We start from the raw sequence: 18,523 nt of genomic DNA on the forward strand, positions 1-18,523 counted from the left end.
GAGCGAGTTTATATTAAAACATATTTCTGCAGTTGTAAATGTTTACGTAAGCGAGGTACACGAACTTCGCATTGAATCTCACCTTCGTCGCGTCCCAATCTGCAGGTTGAGGTCATTTCGGTAATAATAGTTACATATCGATAACATCGGCAAACAATATGTACCGCTGACTTTCATACGGTCACAACACTAGAAGCGCGGGAAAATTGAGTCGAGACAGATGCTCATCGTCAACAGAGTAAATAGCGTACGATTAAAAAATCAATATCTATGATTCTTCCAAGCGACTTGATGCGGCCATGTTTTATTAAATTGAAAATTCGATATTTATGTAGAGGAATATTTTTTACGTAATTAGTATTGTATTGTATATATTTAAATTATGATTATGACAGTTCCATACATTGTCCATGTCATACGTATATAATGAAAACAAAAACATTTTTATTCACAAAGTTTAACACTAAAATTTAACAACAAAACATATTTAACATTAAAATTTATGACAAATCTTAAAATCTTATCAAATCTTATTACTTACTGACTGTTGCCATATATATTATATATATGTAACATGTACAAAGAAAAACAACATATGGCAGTAATTATTGTCGTTAGTAACAATAACTGAACGCGATCAAAATGCCTCTGAACGGAAATAGTAAACATTCTGAGCAAGGTTACATATGTTTTACATATTTAAAAAATTAACTCACTTCTGCTGCACACAATAAAATTATCGTATTTCCTTACTTGCAACCTTTGAACAAACTGTCTTTGAGCATAGACAAAAAACAGTACGTCCGTATCAATTAGCGCAGAGTACACAATCGCGCCACTGTTTTTATAATAATCTGTGGTACTGGCCGGTACTGGCCACAATAAATTCATTATTTGACCGGTAGGTACGCAACATGGCGTTACAGAAACTGACCTTCCACAATATCGGCTCGATGTTAACCGACCTAAACAAACAGTGCTCGCATTTGAACCAAAACACACCGAACTGTATGATAACTGCATCCGGCAGTGTATTTGCATATATCATTTATTATAATATGTACATATCTACCGTGATAACCTTATCTCGGGGTATCGGATCGAGCCAAAACATAAATGCCTGGAGCCATATTCAAGTGCACACTACAAGGCATATTAAAAAAATGTACAGTCAATCTGAATAATTATATTTCAAACAACTCGCTCAATACGCGATTTCGTCCGCGTGGAATTTAACTTTATTTTCCTAAAATAACAGATTTTTTTTCTACAATAAAGTTAGTCTAAGATACTCCTTATTACATCAGCTACTTGCCAATAAAAGTCCCGTCAAAATTGGTCCAGCCATTTCAGAGATTAGCCGGAACAAACAGACTGACTGACAAAAATATTTAAAAAATTTATTTTGGTGTATGTACCGTATTTATTCATATGCATGTAGTAAAAAACGGTTATTTAAATATTACAAACAGACACTCCAATTTTATTTAAATGTATAGATTTATACGCTATAATTACCACAACCTGCCTATACGCAGAAAAATAATACAAGCAGAAACCTAAAGAAGTTGTTAAATCGGTTCAATGAGTCAAAAGACGTAAATACCTTCTTATATTATTGAGCAAACGTAATGTTTCTTTTTAAAGCATAATAACGTGTGCCTAGCGACGTTAAAATTATATGAGACAAACGTATGAGAATTTTATTTCTATTATATCTGACCTTCGTATCAAGTTCCTTACGAGCAGGTAATCAGATTTGACAGTTTCCGTTCAAAAAGAAAATCATTATTTTTTTATGCATTGGTCGTGGAATATTAAAATTTTGCCATAAATATCACTAACAAAATAATAAAAAAACTAAAAAATAGACAAGCTTAACCCTAGCTTGTCTGTTTTTCCAGTTACATAAAATAATTAAGACAAAAACTTGTCTATATTTTTTAACCAACTAGGCCTAAAAAATAATTTATTGTTCTATAATGAATAAATATTATTATTATTCACAATATATTTTTTTATTACGTAAATTTTATGATACCTCCGCCAATATGAAATGACTTATTACAATCAATACTCTATTACTGGCATTATGGTCCTAAAAGAAGAGAAAAAAATTGTATACTTTTTTTTCTGGTAGGCATGGAAACATATTCGGCACAGGAACTATACATAACTCGTATACATAATGCCCAATAAAACCGCGAGCGCAGAGGACGAAAAAGTGAATTAGATAACTGGCCACTTCCTGTTCCAATAATGAGCAACGGTTTGTTCACTAACAGTATTATTTCGCTTTGAAAAATGGCATTCTATTCATCAGTGACAAATAAATATATAACATTAGATATTGCACACAGCGTCATCTATTAAAATGTCTTCATTAGACAGATTTCTGGTAGTGGTACTTACCTATGAGATAAATAGTTAAAACAGATTATTAGTGATAGAAAATAAGAAGATAAAGATGGAATTCATTTTATATATGAAGATTTGTCTATACCTGTTTTAAGAAACTATTAATAGAAAACAGATATTGCACTTGCATTACTCTGTGCAACAAAGTTTAGGCTGTATGACTTTGTTCCTTAGATGTTTTGCGAATATAATTTCACTAATATTTTTTTTTGTTATTTGTCATAATGAAACTCATGAAAGTTTTTAATTTTATAACTTATGTATTTACATAAAGACAATAGACAAAACATTGTGGATGTCATCGACAAAACAACAAAGGTTACATTGACGTAGATTAATTGAAACTAAACAGGTCATACCATCATGTTTGGTACGTAATAAAATTACGAAGATTGCGTATATCTTTACAAAATTAAACTGTATACCGTCAACTGTACACTTGGTCAAATAGATGGTTATTTGCAGTTCGAGGTCTGTGCTTCGCAGATGTTTGTGTTGTAACTGCTAGGAAATTGAAAAGAATCGTAATAAATAGAAATTAAAATAATATTTATTCAAATAATCTTAATATTTAATTCTGCATAATAATATTTTTGACAATATTCAATCGCCTATGTACTTTTTCAGATATAATATATGAGTCTAGTAAAAGAATTTTTCAAATCGGTCCAGTAAGTAGTTTCGAAGCCTATTTAGTGCAAACAAACAATCAAATATTTCCTCTTTACAATCTAATACATATAAATAAAATTGTAGTGTCTGTTTGTAATATTGAATTAACCGTTTTTTGCTACATGTATATGAAAATAAATACGGTACATACACCAAAATAACATTTTAAACAACCTTTGTCTGTCTGTCTGTTTGTTTCGGATGATCACTGAAATGGCTGGACCGATTTCGACGGGACTTTTATTGGCAGGTAGCTGATGTAATAAGGAGTAACTTAGGCTACTTTTATTTTGGAAAAATGAAGTTAAATTCCACGCGGACGAAGTCGCGTGTACAGCTAGTAATTGTGTAAATATCATTACTAATACTATAATAGGATAAAAATTAAACTACTATACTTATATATCTAAAAATATTTTTGTTATTTGTTACGTATGAGTCATTTTTGACGACAATGTTTCTAATGATGTCAATCCACTATAAATACGTAATGTAAATACCAATTTTTGTATTGTGGCACCTCAAACCATATTGTCAGTGACGCAAGCAATGTCACCGGTGATAACTAGTTAAAATATAAATAACCCTCCAAACAAAACGCAAAATATAAATTACAAACTTTCTGCGACCTCGGTGATGGTCGCGGGTTCGATTCCTCGCACGGCACATACATTTGTATTCATGAGTACGATTGTTTGTGTCGGTCTTGGTGTTTTCTAACTATATTATGTATGTATTTACAAAAAAAAAGTATCTAAGTATTTATATCAGTTGTCTAGTACCCATAACACATGCTCTGCTTACTGTGGGATTAGATGGTGCTGTGTTAATTGTCCAGGGTTATATATTTATTTAATATTTATTCTGCGCTTTGAACTTAACGAAATCCTTAATAATCAATCAAATTAGAGCAATCACTCGAGTATAACATTCGTTACGCATAAACGTGAGATCGCTACCGTCTCTCGCACTGAGTTTGTTAACAATGTTTCCATCGCCAGAAGGTCAGTCAGAAATACAAACTTGACACACAAATATTTTTTTGTTATTACGACCTTTGGTTGTTTAAACCATTGGGGTAAGACGCTATTATTAATAATAATAATAATATGACTATTTATTGTGCCCAGAAAAAATATTTACAAAAAAAAGTACTTATTATGAATATATTAAACAAAAGGAGGCCTTATTCTCCGCTGAGTAAAGAAAAGATAAGGCGCAATATAAAAATAAAAATATATAACATATGAGTACTAAATACATATACATACATAAATAATATGCCTAACGAAATGTACTAAATAAAATTTCCTTCTAAATTCATTAATGAGACAACATATCTATATTTATAGAATAGAACAGAATAGAAAAAATTTAAGCACATATTAAAAAAATTGTTATGACTATTCAAGTCCTAACAATTTTTTTAATCTACCGCTAATTCGGAAAGCTGTCTCATCACAAGAAGAACGAGAAAGAAACTTGTGTATTGCTCTTTTAAATAATAATTTATTACCTCACATTGGAATGGTAACCCTCACATTGTCTTTGCTAAAAAAACAATACATTAATTGAAAAATGTTTACGTAAGCATGGGGGAGGGGGTAAGAGGTTTGCTTACTTTTGCTGACAAGGGGGATGGGGGGGTAAATAATTGTAATAAATCTTATTATGTAACACTTGAACGGCCCCTAACATCTCAAAGTGAACTAAATTTCGAATCTCCGCCGATCTGCATTGTTCCATTTTACAGAGCAGATACGTGAAGAAACTACCTATTTATATCACAAAGAAAGTCTACGTGGAACACTCCAGAAATGTGGTGTCACGATCTCCGCCCCCAACTGACCCCAATACCGATGGCGCCCTCTGTTATCGGTTACAGAAGATGCGCCCGCGCAACTTCAGTAACGCTGACCTAACTTAACGCAGTTCTAGTTCAGCGCAGGGCTGCCAACCGTTGACCTAACTTAACGCAACGATAGCTCAGCGCAGGGATGCCAACTGTACGGCGATGCTTTTCTTATTGTGTAGGAAAATCCTCAAAAGACTGAAGGGGTGACAACGGGGTGTGTGGGATTCTTAAGCACTAAAAATCACACAGATCGCGTTAACATAACTGTCGGGGCTCTGCTGGCGTTAGCCTGCCTTGTAGATGGTGTAGTCCCTTGTTATTAAGGCGACTTATGCCATACGACGATTCTAGTATAAGTACAAGATTGTAAGTACAAGGTTGTCCCAACATTTCTACCAAATAGAAGGACATTTTCACTCCCGTCAAAGCAAAGCCAAAATACTCTGTTGCACGTAATTAAAGAGCCGAATTGAACTGATGTAATTTTTTTTATCAGATTTTATTTCCTTCTCCAAACTATGCTTAATAAATGCAAAATTATGTATTCCTATCTGTTTGTTAGCTGTTCTACTAATCTAAAACTAATCGGCTAAACTAATCATAAAGAAATTTAACGAAAACATAGATTGCATCACGAGAACATAAATAATCTTTTATCTCAGAAAAAGCACATAGTCGCGGATCAGAACTACTACTAATGGTTGGTTGGTCCGATAATATGTGGTAAATTTAAAACAATTACATAAACTACAAAAACATCTTATTTTTAAACAAATCTCAATTTTTAATGTCACCTTCATAATAATTGCATAAACGACGCTCTTATCATTTTCTTATCATTTCCACCTTAACTTCACGACGAGATCAAATGTCAGAATGTTACAAAACCGATATAATATTATTTGTATGAAATTTTAAATAGATATGCACGCTTATCGCTTCTGTATGAAGACACTGATTTAAAATTTGCCATAATATAACATTTGGATGGCTCACCCGGAAACTAGTTCGTTATAAATAGATTTTAAATTTTTATCGCAAACTATAGGTAGGTAGGTAAATTCACCAATTACAAACACGTAGAGCAAGGAATTTGCGTATCTTTATAATAAATATAAATAAATAAATAATCTTGATGACAAAACAGCGCCGTCTAGTCCCACGGTAAGCAGAGCTGCGTTATGGGTACTAGACAACTGATATAAATACCTATTTTTGTAAATACATACTTAATATATGTATAGAAAACACTCAGACCGATACGAACGATCATACTCATGAATACAATCGTTTATACCGTGCGAGGAATCGAACCCGCGACCATCGGACGTAAAGTGGTGTGCTAAACTGCTAGACTACCGAGGTCGTCAAAGAATATATGTATGTAGATATATTATATCTACATACATATATTCTTTATATTCTATATATTACAGGAACACATAAGTGTCTTGCTCGTTCTTCTTATGATTAGTATGCTTTCCCAATTAGTGGTACAAATTGACAATTAACCACCCCAAGGATTACCTATTTGGTTGTATTTATTAACAAAATAACTCTATAATCATGTCAAACTTTTTACTGCATTGAATCGAATTGTATACAGCCAAAAGTCGTAGAAATTTTTGATGTCTAACCACGCTAAGTAATACATATTTCGTACTATTTAATATCAAAACAACTCTATATTCATAGCAATTTTGACATACTAAATAGAATTGCATACAGTCAGAGGTCAAATAATAATATTTGAAGACCCTCCCAGCGTCAGATATTAAATTGCGCGCAAAAGTAATAAATTCATTAGCCTATCGTAAACACGATTGTTTGGAGTGAAGCAGCAGGTTCGCAGGAGCATAGAGGGATGCGCTTGCTGTCCTGTGTGTGTGTATGTGAAGGTCAACCGGCGGCGTCATTTCCTGGTCATTGCCTGGCATCGGCCGCATCCGACGCGCCCGTCTGCGCCCGCGCACACAATCGCGACGCTGCACTCGCAATCTTAGAAACACGCACACCGCTTTCCGGTTACACAGGAAAGACTTGGATTTATAATTTCATGCCATCGCGCAGATAGATGCTAGTTTGAATAAAAATTATTAGATTTTTTTATTTACTTCGCATGCTTAAATAGGTGGTAAGAATGTAGACTAAGGTATGGATTTTGCGAAGACTCGAAAACCATATAGTAAAGAAAAACCTTTCTATGTCTACCATGATGAGGACCCGGCAGGCAATTGGCTGAATAATATCTATTAGAGATGAAAAGCATTTCCATGGCTACAATGACGAAGACGAGGCACTCCTCTAAATGGCTGACTAATTTCCATAAGGTCATGAAGGAGTTAGTCCTGTCAAACGCAGCGGCTAAGATCAGGAAATCCGACCTACGGCCGCCAGGACTGCGTAACGGGAAGAGGCTAGGAAGAAGTATTGCCCAATTAGATAATAAATATTCATAAGTATTTAGTCTAATTAACGTATTAATCTCAATTAATCTTGCGCGCTATTCACGTAATTTTTGCGCACTGTGGTTGGTTGCTTGGAGGAAATGTTCGCGATATCTTATCTATGTAATTGGTTACACAGTGCGCGAAAATAGACGATAACGTTTTCGCAAACTGATAACGCGTCCGCGTTGTGATATTGACGTAAAAATCTTTTGTTTATTTCCTAGTGCACGGCCGCTTTGTTTGTGATACAAATAATCCCTAAAAGAAACAACGGGCGTTTGTATCGCAAGAGGTTTGTGGGGTAACCCATTTATTGCAACGCGGGATGCGCGGACGCAACCGGTTCCTGCCCCCTCTCCAATCCCCTCCCCCCTTAAACGCTGTTCGCATACTTGCATCCGGGAATAAAACAATCCATCTCAACCGCAGACAGAACATTTACTACCAAAACTGATGGGAATAAAGTTTACATTTAAACGGCTGCTGGTGGAGTCGTAATTTTCTTTTCGTTTCGCATCGGCTACTAACTAGCCAAGTTAAGATGACATTCTAAGACTATAAACGTGTGTGTATAGGAGCGTAACCTTGATCTTGCAGCACTACCAGTGGATGCGTCCAATGTATACGCTATAAATAGAACCGCCATGGTTGAAAATGCATGTTTTAACATGTTTTGTTGGTAGCTTCCCAGGCCGACGTATTTTTACGAGTAGCATCCGTGGAACGGTCCATTCTTGTAAAACCACAAATCGACTACCTACGTGATAAAAATTGTAATCAATATACATACCTAAAGAGCACCACACACGAGATAAAATAGTTTAGATCTCAGGGATTGCTATTCTTGAATTCTATGATGGTACGGCTCAATATCTTGTAATATTTCTCCCACAATTCGAGAATTCAAAGCGAGAATAATTTTCAAGTTGCTGATGAAAGAATTATATAAAACAGAACAAATTTGCATAGTCTTCCACTGGTTATAAAATTGCGTGGTTATTATAAAAGTGTTTTTGGAATTTGGGCTATTACTAGCTACGGAGATGTTTTGTGCTAACTCGCTACCCAGATCTGTCAAGGACCAGAATTGAAGGATATTCTTAAGAGCGATGGTCTTTATCTCCTCAGGATAGAGTGCGTACTTTCCAAAGGAGATATTTCGTCTATGCATGAGTGGGCTACAACCACATAGGATGTGTAGTGGCATTTCCGCTTCATCTTGGCAAAATCTGCAAAATTTTGTTAGGCCTATTAAATACCAAGTACGGACGTGACCATTTTGAGCCTGTTATCATTGTAAATTATGTATGTATGTAGTTATATCAATATATATCGGAGATATTGTAGATACTGTATCGTAATCCAGGCCTTTCCATCATCATTGCGGACAGAAAGTTAATATAACTGGTGGACGTATTAGCAGAGTTCGAATATGATGTGACGTGGAAACTAGTACTGTGCAGTTTAACACAATTTCTGTTTAATAATCTAGAACGAGTCTATGAATGATGATGAAACTATGGCATCTGTTCAATAGTGGACATCTTCCGGGCTGAGATGATGATGATGATGAATCTGGGACGAGAGAACCACGGCACATCGAAAAGTGGGATAGGGGATTCATAGATAACTGCAAAATAACCAACCAGACGCGTAATGATGCTGTTTTGTGGGTATTTTAAAGAAACGTTGACTGTAGTACCAAGGGGAACAAAGGGCAATTATGTGATGACAGCGTTTTGATTTAGTGACATACTGCCCTGATATACACCTTGTAGGTCGTGAGATCGAATTTAGCCAGCACCAAAAATAAGTCGCGTATGATTAAAAAGCACAGATAACAAATCAAATTCTAAGAGGACGTCGAGACTCTTTAATATTCTCAGCAAAATAGATATATTAATGGTAGTTGACCACAACATTGACAGTTGACAGTATTTCTGTCTCATTTAGGACTACAATGAGAATTTGATGATTGTATTATAACTTGATAATAATCATAATAACATCTCATAACAATTCACATAACGCCATCTAGTCCCTAGCTACATAAACTTTGTGTTATATATACTGGACAAGTGATATAAATACTTACATACATTTTTTTGAAGACAATATATTGACACCCAGACCGATCCATACAGTCGTACTTACGAATACAAATATTTATACTGTTCGAGGAGTCGAATCCGCGACCATCAGAAGTAAGACGGTGTGCTAAACCTCTACACCACTGGGGCCGTCAATAATCTATTTAATCATATTATACAGTTCGCGTGTAATCTGTTTAAATCTTTCCCAATTGTGTCGCCATTAAAAGGTACGGCTGATTCACCACAACGTTCCCATAGAAGGCTTGATATGTTGACATCCAATCCTTACGGCTCAACACCTATAAACCATAATTAAGAGTGCGAACGTGACAAACGGACGGACACACGTGTAAACGAGCAGGGTGAACGACCTGCCGATAAGCCACGCAAAACACAAGTTAGATAATATTAGAAATAAAATGGCGGACGACGTCCATAGTCAGATTGTCGAGCGACATTGACGTAGTACGACAACGAGATGCTTATCAGCAAATTAATCTGCTTATGTCAGTTAAATAGAACCGGGTATGTGTTACAATAAAAAAATACTTAAATAGGACAATCTACAAGGCAAGGCAATTGATAACAATATCATTAAAGGAAATTATTACGAAATTAAATTTATCGCATAAGTGTTTATATGTTGCATTCAATCTCTATGATTGAAAACTCTTTAACTATACTAAATAGATTAACTAGAATAGACTATTTTTTACTAACTGACTAAGTAATAAATCACTTGTAGACAGATTTGTCTGCTCGTAACAATGGTTTATATTCTGCCATCTTTAGTCAACCGCCTTTACCAACTGGGAGCTTACAATGAAAATATTCACGGTAAATATACAGTTATCCTCATATATAATGTACAGCTATATTGTCTTAAATCGTAATTGTATGAAATATTTTAAAATATACGCATGGCAGATTCGTAGGTATCCATTTCCACCGCGGGCAGATGAATAAAAAACGGGTCAATTACTCGACGAGCAAACAACTGGATTTTATAGCTTCCCGTGGCATTATCTATTTGAATCGCTTCTAGATTTTTTATTTGCATTCTGCGAAAATTGTTTGTAACACCTCTCGAATTGTTCGCAGCTTTGACGCAAAACTTGTTTACCGAGATATTCTTGAGAATGTTAGTTGCTCGCAAATAATAACACCGCTGTTTAATGTTGAGATTTTTAATATTGCAACAAAGGAGATTATAAGTAATACACATAGCTTCTGTAGAATGGCATAAAAATAACCTGTGTCCAATTAGACTTAACATAAATTAAGAAAATAAATTATTTGTTGTTGTTAACAAATTTTAAGATTTGTTTGGATATAAAATTGTAAATTAAAATTTAATGTTATTGTAGAAATTAATATATGCTAATGATTTATAAATTATAGTTGTTGTCCTTTTTCTATTTTCGATGTTGCTCGGTTTCTAGATCATACAACCTACTCTTTGTTGGATAATAAATATTGTCTATGCTTCTTTTTATTTTTTCTTGACATCAGACAAAAACAAAGTAGAAAGGCAAAGACCAACAACATATACATCTCAATTGTTATTGATAAAAGTTGAATTGTAAATAAAAAACTAACTTGTCCGACGTATGTCGTGAGGAAAATCGCAGTGACAGGCTGGCGAGCAGAGGCAATGGGGTCAAGGCGGCGATACCCAGCCGTTGACGCAATCTAGCGCGCTTTATCTATTCCACTCATTGTCTTATCAAATTTTTGTTAGGTACATACACGTGTTATATTCTTACAGAACCATTTCGTAATTCGGCTGAACGGGAGCCAAGTTCTATGTGATGACATACGGAAATATAATCTGTAGAGACAGATATGTAATAGTTATTGTTGCGGAAAAATGCAACGTTAATTATAGAATTGTTTTTTTTTTTAATTATTTTTTCGGTTATGAGTAACTATGAATTGATAATTAAAATGTTACATTGAAATATATTATTGTTACATTTTTATGAGAAATTGTGACTTAAAATAGTGTTTTTTTTATATAATTAAATTACAGCGTTCTTAGGATTACCAAATTAGTCATACACTTGATCACAATTTTGTGACCTCTGTGATTTGCCGTTTACCATTCTAGGCCGTAGTTTTATATGTCATTTTAATTAAAAGTATATATTTAAAATTACATATTAGCTAAAAGGAAGTTACTCAATCTTCTTGAACTAAAAATGATAAATTTATTTTTCATCTGCAGGATATTAGCAAATACTAAAATAAATTCTTACTCTCTAGTAATACAAAAATAACATCGGTATCGTGTGATCTATTGCCAAAATTCCAAGTAGATTGTTTTATATATATTTACTTATATTAAGGAATTATATTTAATAACTGATTAAACTAAAGTCACCGAACTTATTAACATATTCAATTTGTATCTAAGTGTTGTTTTTTTTATTCATTTTAATAATTTACCTGAAATACGTTGACAGTCACAGAAGAAAAAAAACTTTGTCGCAAATATAATTGTTCCGTTGACTTAAACTTGTGTTTTTTTTTTATTTTTTCTTTTAATAATTTTACTGAAAGGCATAAACATTCATATAAAAAAAAACTTATTCTACGTCGTGACTATAATTCCGATCACGACGTTGACAGCTGAAATAGCTTCTGACTATCCTAATTATGATTACAGGCGTGAATATATGTATATATTAATGCATATATCAAGTTTAAAATGTTATTATAATAGTGCACTTGGCATAGACAATATGGATTGTGGTGGAGCGACTCCCACGCCGAATCTGTGAGAATCACTATTGTTAGTTCTAATTATTTACACTAATCAAGACCAGCGCATTCGTATCTACAATGTAATTATCTATATCTATCTATATATGTAACCCGACAATAACGAAACCCAATTTAATTGAAAAGAGATCAACTTCGTAGCATTTTGTGGGTTTCTTGTGCGGGGTAAGTTGTGTGGCAGTGAGGGAAACTCCGAGCAGTTCTCGGGACTTCTCTCGCTTGCACTTTGACATCACTCATATTTACCGCTATTGTTTCTCCCTGTCCAGCCAAATTTGGTAGGAATCTTCTAGTGTAGCTTTAGATACACGTTCTAATACAGGTTCTCTTACTGAGGCTCTAGACAGGCCAAAATCTTTTAGAAGATTGTAGATATTTCGCTGAAATACCTATCGCTTCCCGAAACGGACAGTTATGAAGAGTTTTTAAAATTGGTCGAAAAGTTTAGACTTTTGAACAACTACGACCGAATTACGAGAATTATAGAAAGTATATGCCTAGGGAGTAAAGAAACCTCAAAGTATGCTATCTTTAGAGTTAAAAATACCAAGTGTTTAACCGTGGAAAGCTGGACGGCTCAGTTAGTAAACTCTTATATTAATTTAGTTTAAATTGTCATTATTTACCGATACTGCTTCAATGTGACATTGTGTGCTACAATCTCTTATTATACTTGGAATTTCATTAATTTATCATGACATATCTTTTTATCAAAATATCAATGCTCAAAATAAACAAGCAACCGAATAAGAATGTAATTGATTATGTATTATTGTCTAATTTAAATTTATATCTGGCCTATTTTTAAATGGCTAATTTAAAAATAAATATTCTCTAAACATCATATCGAGGAATGCTAAATAAAATTATAGGGTATTGAGCTTAATATTAATTAAAATGCAGTAATTATTATAAAAGAACTTTAGTTCAATTTAAGCAAGTAAGTGATCTTTACACACCGTATAGGGTTAGAAAGAGTGAATGATGAACGAAAGTGAACGAACGTGAACGAACGTCTGATGAATGTAAAAGGTTGCCAACATAATAAATAATACAGGAATGCAAGCTGACCAACCGCACAATAATAAATGTGTCACATTGTCATATTTAACACAGATAAGGTAATAATAAAATCCCCTCTCGATACTCCACTTGGAAAAAATCTTATAAGTATTCAATTCGTAACCAGCATTGTTATGTTCTATTCTAGTTGGTGCAATGAGCGAGCGCGACGCGTACGGCTACGGGTACGGCGGCGGGGGCGGCGGCGCGCACCACTTCGCAGCCCCCGCGCCCCCGCCCCTACCCCACGACGACCTCCCCTACTCCGTGTTCGACTTCGGCGAGTACCAGCGACACCACCATCACAACAAGCTGAAGCCCAAGAAGAGGCCGCGGAGCGACGCCCCGCCCACGCCCGGCGTCAAGCGCAAGAGTCGCGAGGGCTCCACCACTTACCTCTGGGAGTTCCTACTCAAACTCCTCCAGGACCGGGAGTACTGCCCTCGGTACATCAAGTGGACGAACCGCGAGAAGGGCGTGTTCAAGCTGGTCGACTCGAAGGCGGTGTCGAGGCTTTGGGGATTGCACAAGAACAAGCCGGATATGAACTACGAGACCATGGGGCGCGCGCTGCGCTACTACTACCAGCGCGGCATCCTGGCCAAGGTGGACGGGCAGCGGCTCGTGTATCAATTCGTGGACGTGCCCAAGGACATCGTTGAAATCGACTGCTCGCTCGCGTAGGCGTGAGCCGCCCGCGTGCGCGCTGAGCGAGCGTGTCAGTGAGCGAGCGAGCGGTGGGCGGTGAGCGGTCCGGAGTGAGCGAAGCGCAGTGAGCGGTACGCAGTGAGCGGTGCGCAGTGAGCGGTGAGCGGTGAGCCGAGCTCGCCAGAACGTTATCGGTTCGAATCTCCAGTGATGGACTGTGTGACAGAACAATACGGCATACGTAACTACTTATAGTGAGGCGTATCCAAAACAAATTATTTTTCACTACTTACTTAGAAAATTCATCTATTTTTCAGATCATCATGCATTACGCTCTCCGATCGCTTTACGATAAAGTTGTTAAGATAAATATTATATTCTCAAATCGAACTAATTTTAACTTATCATTGAATTTAATATTTATACAAAAATAGGAGAGATGAAATATATTGCTCAAATGTTTATATAGGTATACCTATTTTTAAGGGTATTTCAGAGAGGAACACTAAATTTGCTAGCTGTTTGTTATACCAATGGTACGGAGTGATTTTTGTATAATGTTCAAACGAATTTTTAAATGTTTGTATCGAAGTTTCTATATATTGCATGTTTACGTGATACCACGAAATCTGAACTTCCTACCTCAATACTTTGCAAAAGTATCGATTCATATTAATATACACTTTACGATGTTTGAAATTACAGTTTTACAATACGCGATTAGTGTGGACTTTTATCTAGTGTAATGAGAGTTTATATTAAAGAAATATTTACGTAAAATGTTTATAAATAGACGAAACTACGGTGGCACATCCTCAAAATAAGATATTTGGTGCTTACAAAGGCCATTTGCATATTTACACCTTGTTACAAAGGACCTCACTACTGTTGAATATATACTTGTATATTATATGGACATATTATATATATTGTTTACGTGTAGCGCATTGTACAAGTTATGTTTGGTCGACACTTGTGAATCTAAAGCCGAGTCCACAGCGACCAAATGCAACGAAACTTACAAACAAATTGCTAATCAGTTTTGTGACATTTGGTTGCTACTGAGTTTAGGGTCTGGGAGCGCTCGCGGCTAGTCTCTCTCCAACCGCCAACTGCCAATCTCCAACCGGCCGGCAGACAGGCCGATCGGATCGGCGGTCAAGCGCGATCGCCCCCACTCCCGCGTACAATGTCCCCCCCAAAAACGAATTTGGAATGATATTATATTTGGTTCGTTTGTTTTGTGGAATTAATAGTCTACATTAGTACTGAATCCTACTGCCAACTTCTGTTAGAAATCTGATATATAAATATAGTTAAGGGATGATTTGTGCGTTTATTGTGTTAATTATTATGAATAGATGTTTACTATAAGTGAGCTATTTAAGTGAACATGTTCTAGATTATTTTGATTATTTAAATTTATAGTAAGTCTGTTGGACGGAGATCTCGCGGGGGCGCACCAACCCGTCTCTAAATTGTTTTTACATATCAAATGCAATATTTAATCGTTTATATTTACAAAATGCCGGTACCCATTTATGCATATCAGCTGTTTTATCACAAAGAGATTATTGCCTTTGTTTTCGACACGAACGCCACGCGAGATCTCTATTTTTTGTTACCTGAATAAATATTATTAATAATTAATTAGGATTTGTGGTCCAATGTTAATGAATCATAATACTTTAACTAGATAGATGATAATGAAAGGTCGATTAGGGTGTAGATCGCGACAGACGCGACAGCGGACATGTTTCATTGTTACATACAGAAGAGCAATCATTTATATATTTATATACTAGAAGAACACGGTATTGTATTGTGAAATAGGGAATCCGCAGAAACATGCGCGTGCGCCGATGTTGTAGTACCAACGATGATTTGGAATTTAGAAGCGCGCTACGAAGTCAATTTCAGTTTAATTTAGTGGTTCAGTCCAGTGGCGAGTAGTTTAGCAGCTAAACATGTGTGAACAATACTCGACATTTCACTTAATTACTAATTTTCAGGCTTACTTTTGCTATTTACGATTACGATAAAATCGAAAACATCAATTTAGTCTATGGTATTTGCCTTCCTATGGCAGCCTTTATATATAACTATTTTTGTATTAATTTGAGTTTGAAAGTAATATAAAGTATTGTTGTTGATATATTCCATACGATTTCGGTTTTATATCTATTCGACCGCAACAGAAGCAAGCCTGCTGAACGAGACTTCAATTAGAGCGACAGCAGCCCGCTCTTCCCACAAAACTAACTATATATGCAATATTTTTATATTCAAATTGAAATATATCAAGTTGTAGTGAATAGGTTTTGATAATGTAATAGGTCGGGTCGCGACGGGCTGCGTTCGCTACAGAGCAATGTGCATGCAAGGAGCCTTAGAGCCCAGTGTCGGGGTGAAGGGTGCTACAAGGGACCGACTGATAGCCTGGCAACACATGCAATATGTTAGACCAATAATATAGTACCGTAGTGCAGGTGAAACAATACTGTATAGTACCCAGTGCGTAAGTGATTGTTATAATAGGTAAAAAGATCTCAGTGTCCAAACTTCTTCGAACAAATCCAGTGCTCGTTTCATGTGATTAAATATTATATTATACTTATCTATAACAATATTAAAAAAGAAATTTTTAATCATATTTTTATATAGCTAGATGGAATTTTCATAACGACCTTTTCTTTCGGCACTTTTCTTATGCTTTTGTAAATATATCTATAGATAATTTTAATTTATTTATTTTCGTCGCTGGTGGCCGCGTGGCGTGTCGTGCGACAGTCGCGCCGACTCGTCTCGCCTCGCAGCCACTTCATAGTCTTTCCCTTTAGGAAATTTCGTTCTATAGGTTACAAATTTTATTGTAATATACATATAATAAATTAATTAATATTAGGTAATGAATGGACCACGCGAAGTTGAATGCTCTCAGAATTATAATTCGGCTAGTGTGTAACGCGAATCGATTCTGTGAAACACGAGTTACCGGTTAGTAGGCAAAATGTTTGAGCAGGCATTTAAAATGATGCTCGGAAAGTTTTAATAATTTTAGTCGAATTGATGTTGTTGAAAAATCAAAGTTTCTAATTAATTAATGTACTTAAAATTTTCAATGTAAATTAATAACGGCACCTCGAGAAAATTATTGTTAAAGAAATTATTTTAATCGAGCCTAGTCTTAGCATCATAAAATTTATTTAAAATTAATTCGGACGCAAGTTCGGTATGTGTCGTTTGAATTGGGGTATGCGCGGCGACGGGCGTCGCGTCGCGTCGTGTCGCGTCGCGTCGCGTGCGATTGATCGCTGGCGCCACGCTCGTCGACGTGACGCGGATCATAAAGTTGTAAATAAAGTGACAAAGCGCACACGGGCCCTGTACCGCGTACTAGGTCGTTAGATAGGTGAAGTATGAAAATATTTTGCATGGAAGCAATGAAGAAGGTTAGTGATTTGGTAATAGACGAGGGAGGGCGCCGCGGTCGCCATAGACGGAACTTGAACGTGTTTGTCGTTAAATATACTATTTCGATGTATTCTTGATCGTTAATTAATCTATGTCCAATGTTTGAATACATAATTAAAGAGGAAAAAGTTTTATACATTAGCGACGTAATTTTACGTATGTTCCAAATTGAGTTGTGTCCACCCGACGGTAGATGGCACTGTCATTGTTACAGGAGTTGTGTCCGCCCGACGGTAGATGGCACTGTCATTGTTACAAAATTATTTATATTCTGAGAGTTTAGTAGGGTACAGTGATCTTGCTTTTAGTTTTACGCAGTTAAAGTCCGATATGTTAATTATAAATTTAGTTGTTAATTTTACAAAATACTGTATTTTCTGCCCCCTAGTTAAGTTATTTTTCTATGTATAGTTAGTTATAAGTGTAAATGAGTTAGCACATAAATGATGCATGATGATAATGTTAATAAAATATCCACAATAAAATACAATCTCTTGTTTTCCTTTACAACCTTATTCGACTCCAATATAATAAATCTGCCTGTAGGTAGACTGTAACCTAGACTGTATAAAAAAATCTAGAAAAAACAGAAATAATAAGTTAAATTTTAACAAAATTAAACGAATATAATTATGTATAAAAATCATATAAAACAGGTATATATGGCACCCAGTTCCTACATAGATACAGTATATAACAAAGACTTTAAAAAGTCATATAACATAATTGTTATAATAATGTATTAAAAAAAATATATTAAAGAAAAATGAACTCGACTGCTTCTTGATTTATCACAAGACTTCATCTTGGTACCTACTTTTATTTAAATGGATGATAAAACATCACCTGCCTGCGTTAATGGTATAGGCAACTCGCTATGCCAGTGGACGATGATAGGACGACTATGAAGTCAGATTACTCAGCATATTGTTATGATTTTACCAGAAATTACCCACGATGGCTTATAAAGCGGACCGTGAGGTCAACCTGGGATGGCATATTGCTAAAAATGGGACCAATAATCGCCATAACCTTTCAAGTGTCAAAATTAATTGTGGAGATAAATA

The 18,523-nt window shown here is 35.4% G+C and overlaps 1 protein-coding gene across 3 annotated transcripts in view; it reads left to right on the forward strand.

Annotated features, from left to right (window-relative positions):
* Positions 1–17,946, forward strand: part of LOC131846178 (ecdysone-induced protein 74EF) — a 276,899-nt gene extending 258,953 nt beyond the window's left edge. For all 3 annotated transcript variants that reach the window (XM_059195419.1, XM_059195420.1, XM_059195421.1), the window contains one exon: positions 13,483–17,946. In XM_059195419.1, the coding sequence (XP_059051402.1) occupies positions 13,483–14,018 (536 nt within the window). In that variant the 3' untranslated portion in view covers positions 14,019–17,946. The remainder of the gene's footprint in view (positions 1–13,482) is intronic.
* The last annotated feature ends 577 nt before the right edge of the window (positions 17,947–18,523 follow it).

This window comes from Achroia grisella, unplaced genomic scaffold (assembly GCF_030625045.1).
Source record: "Achroia grisella isolate CSIRO2021 unplaced genomic scaffold, CSIRO_AGI_Agris_v1 utg503, whole genome shotgun sequence".
Lineage (NCBI taxonomy): Eukaryota > Metazoa > Arthropoda > Insecta > Lepidoptera > Pyralidae > Achroia > Achroia grisella.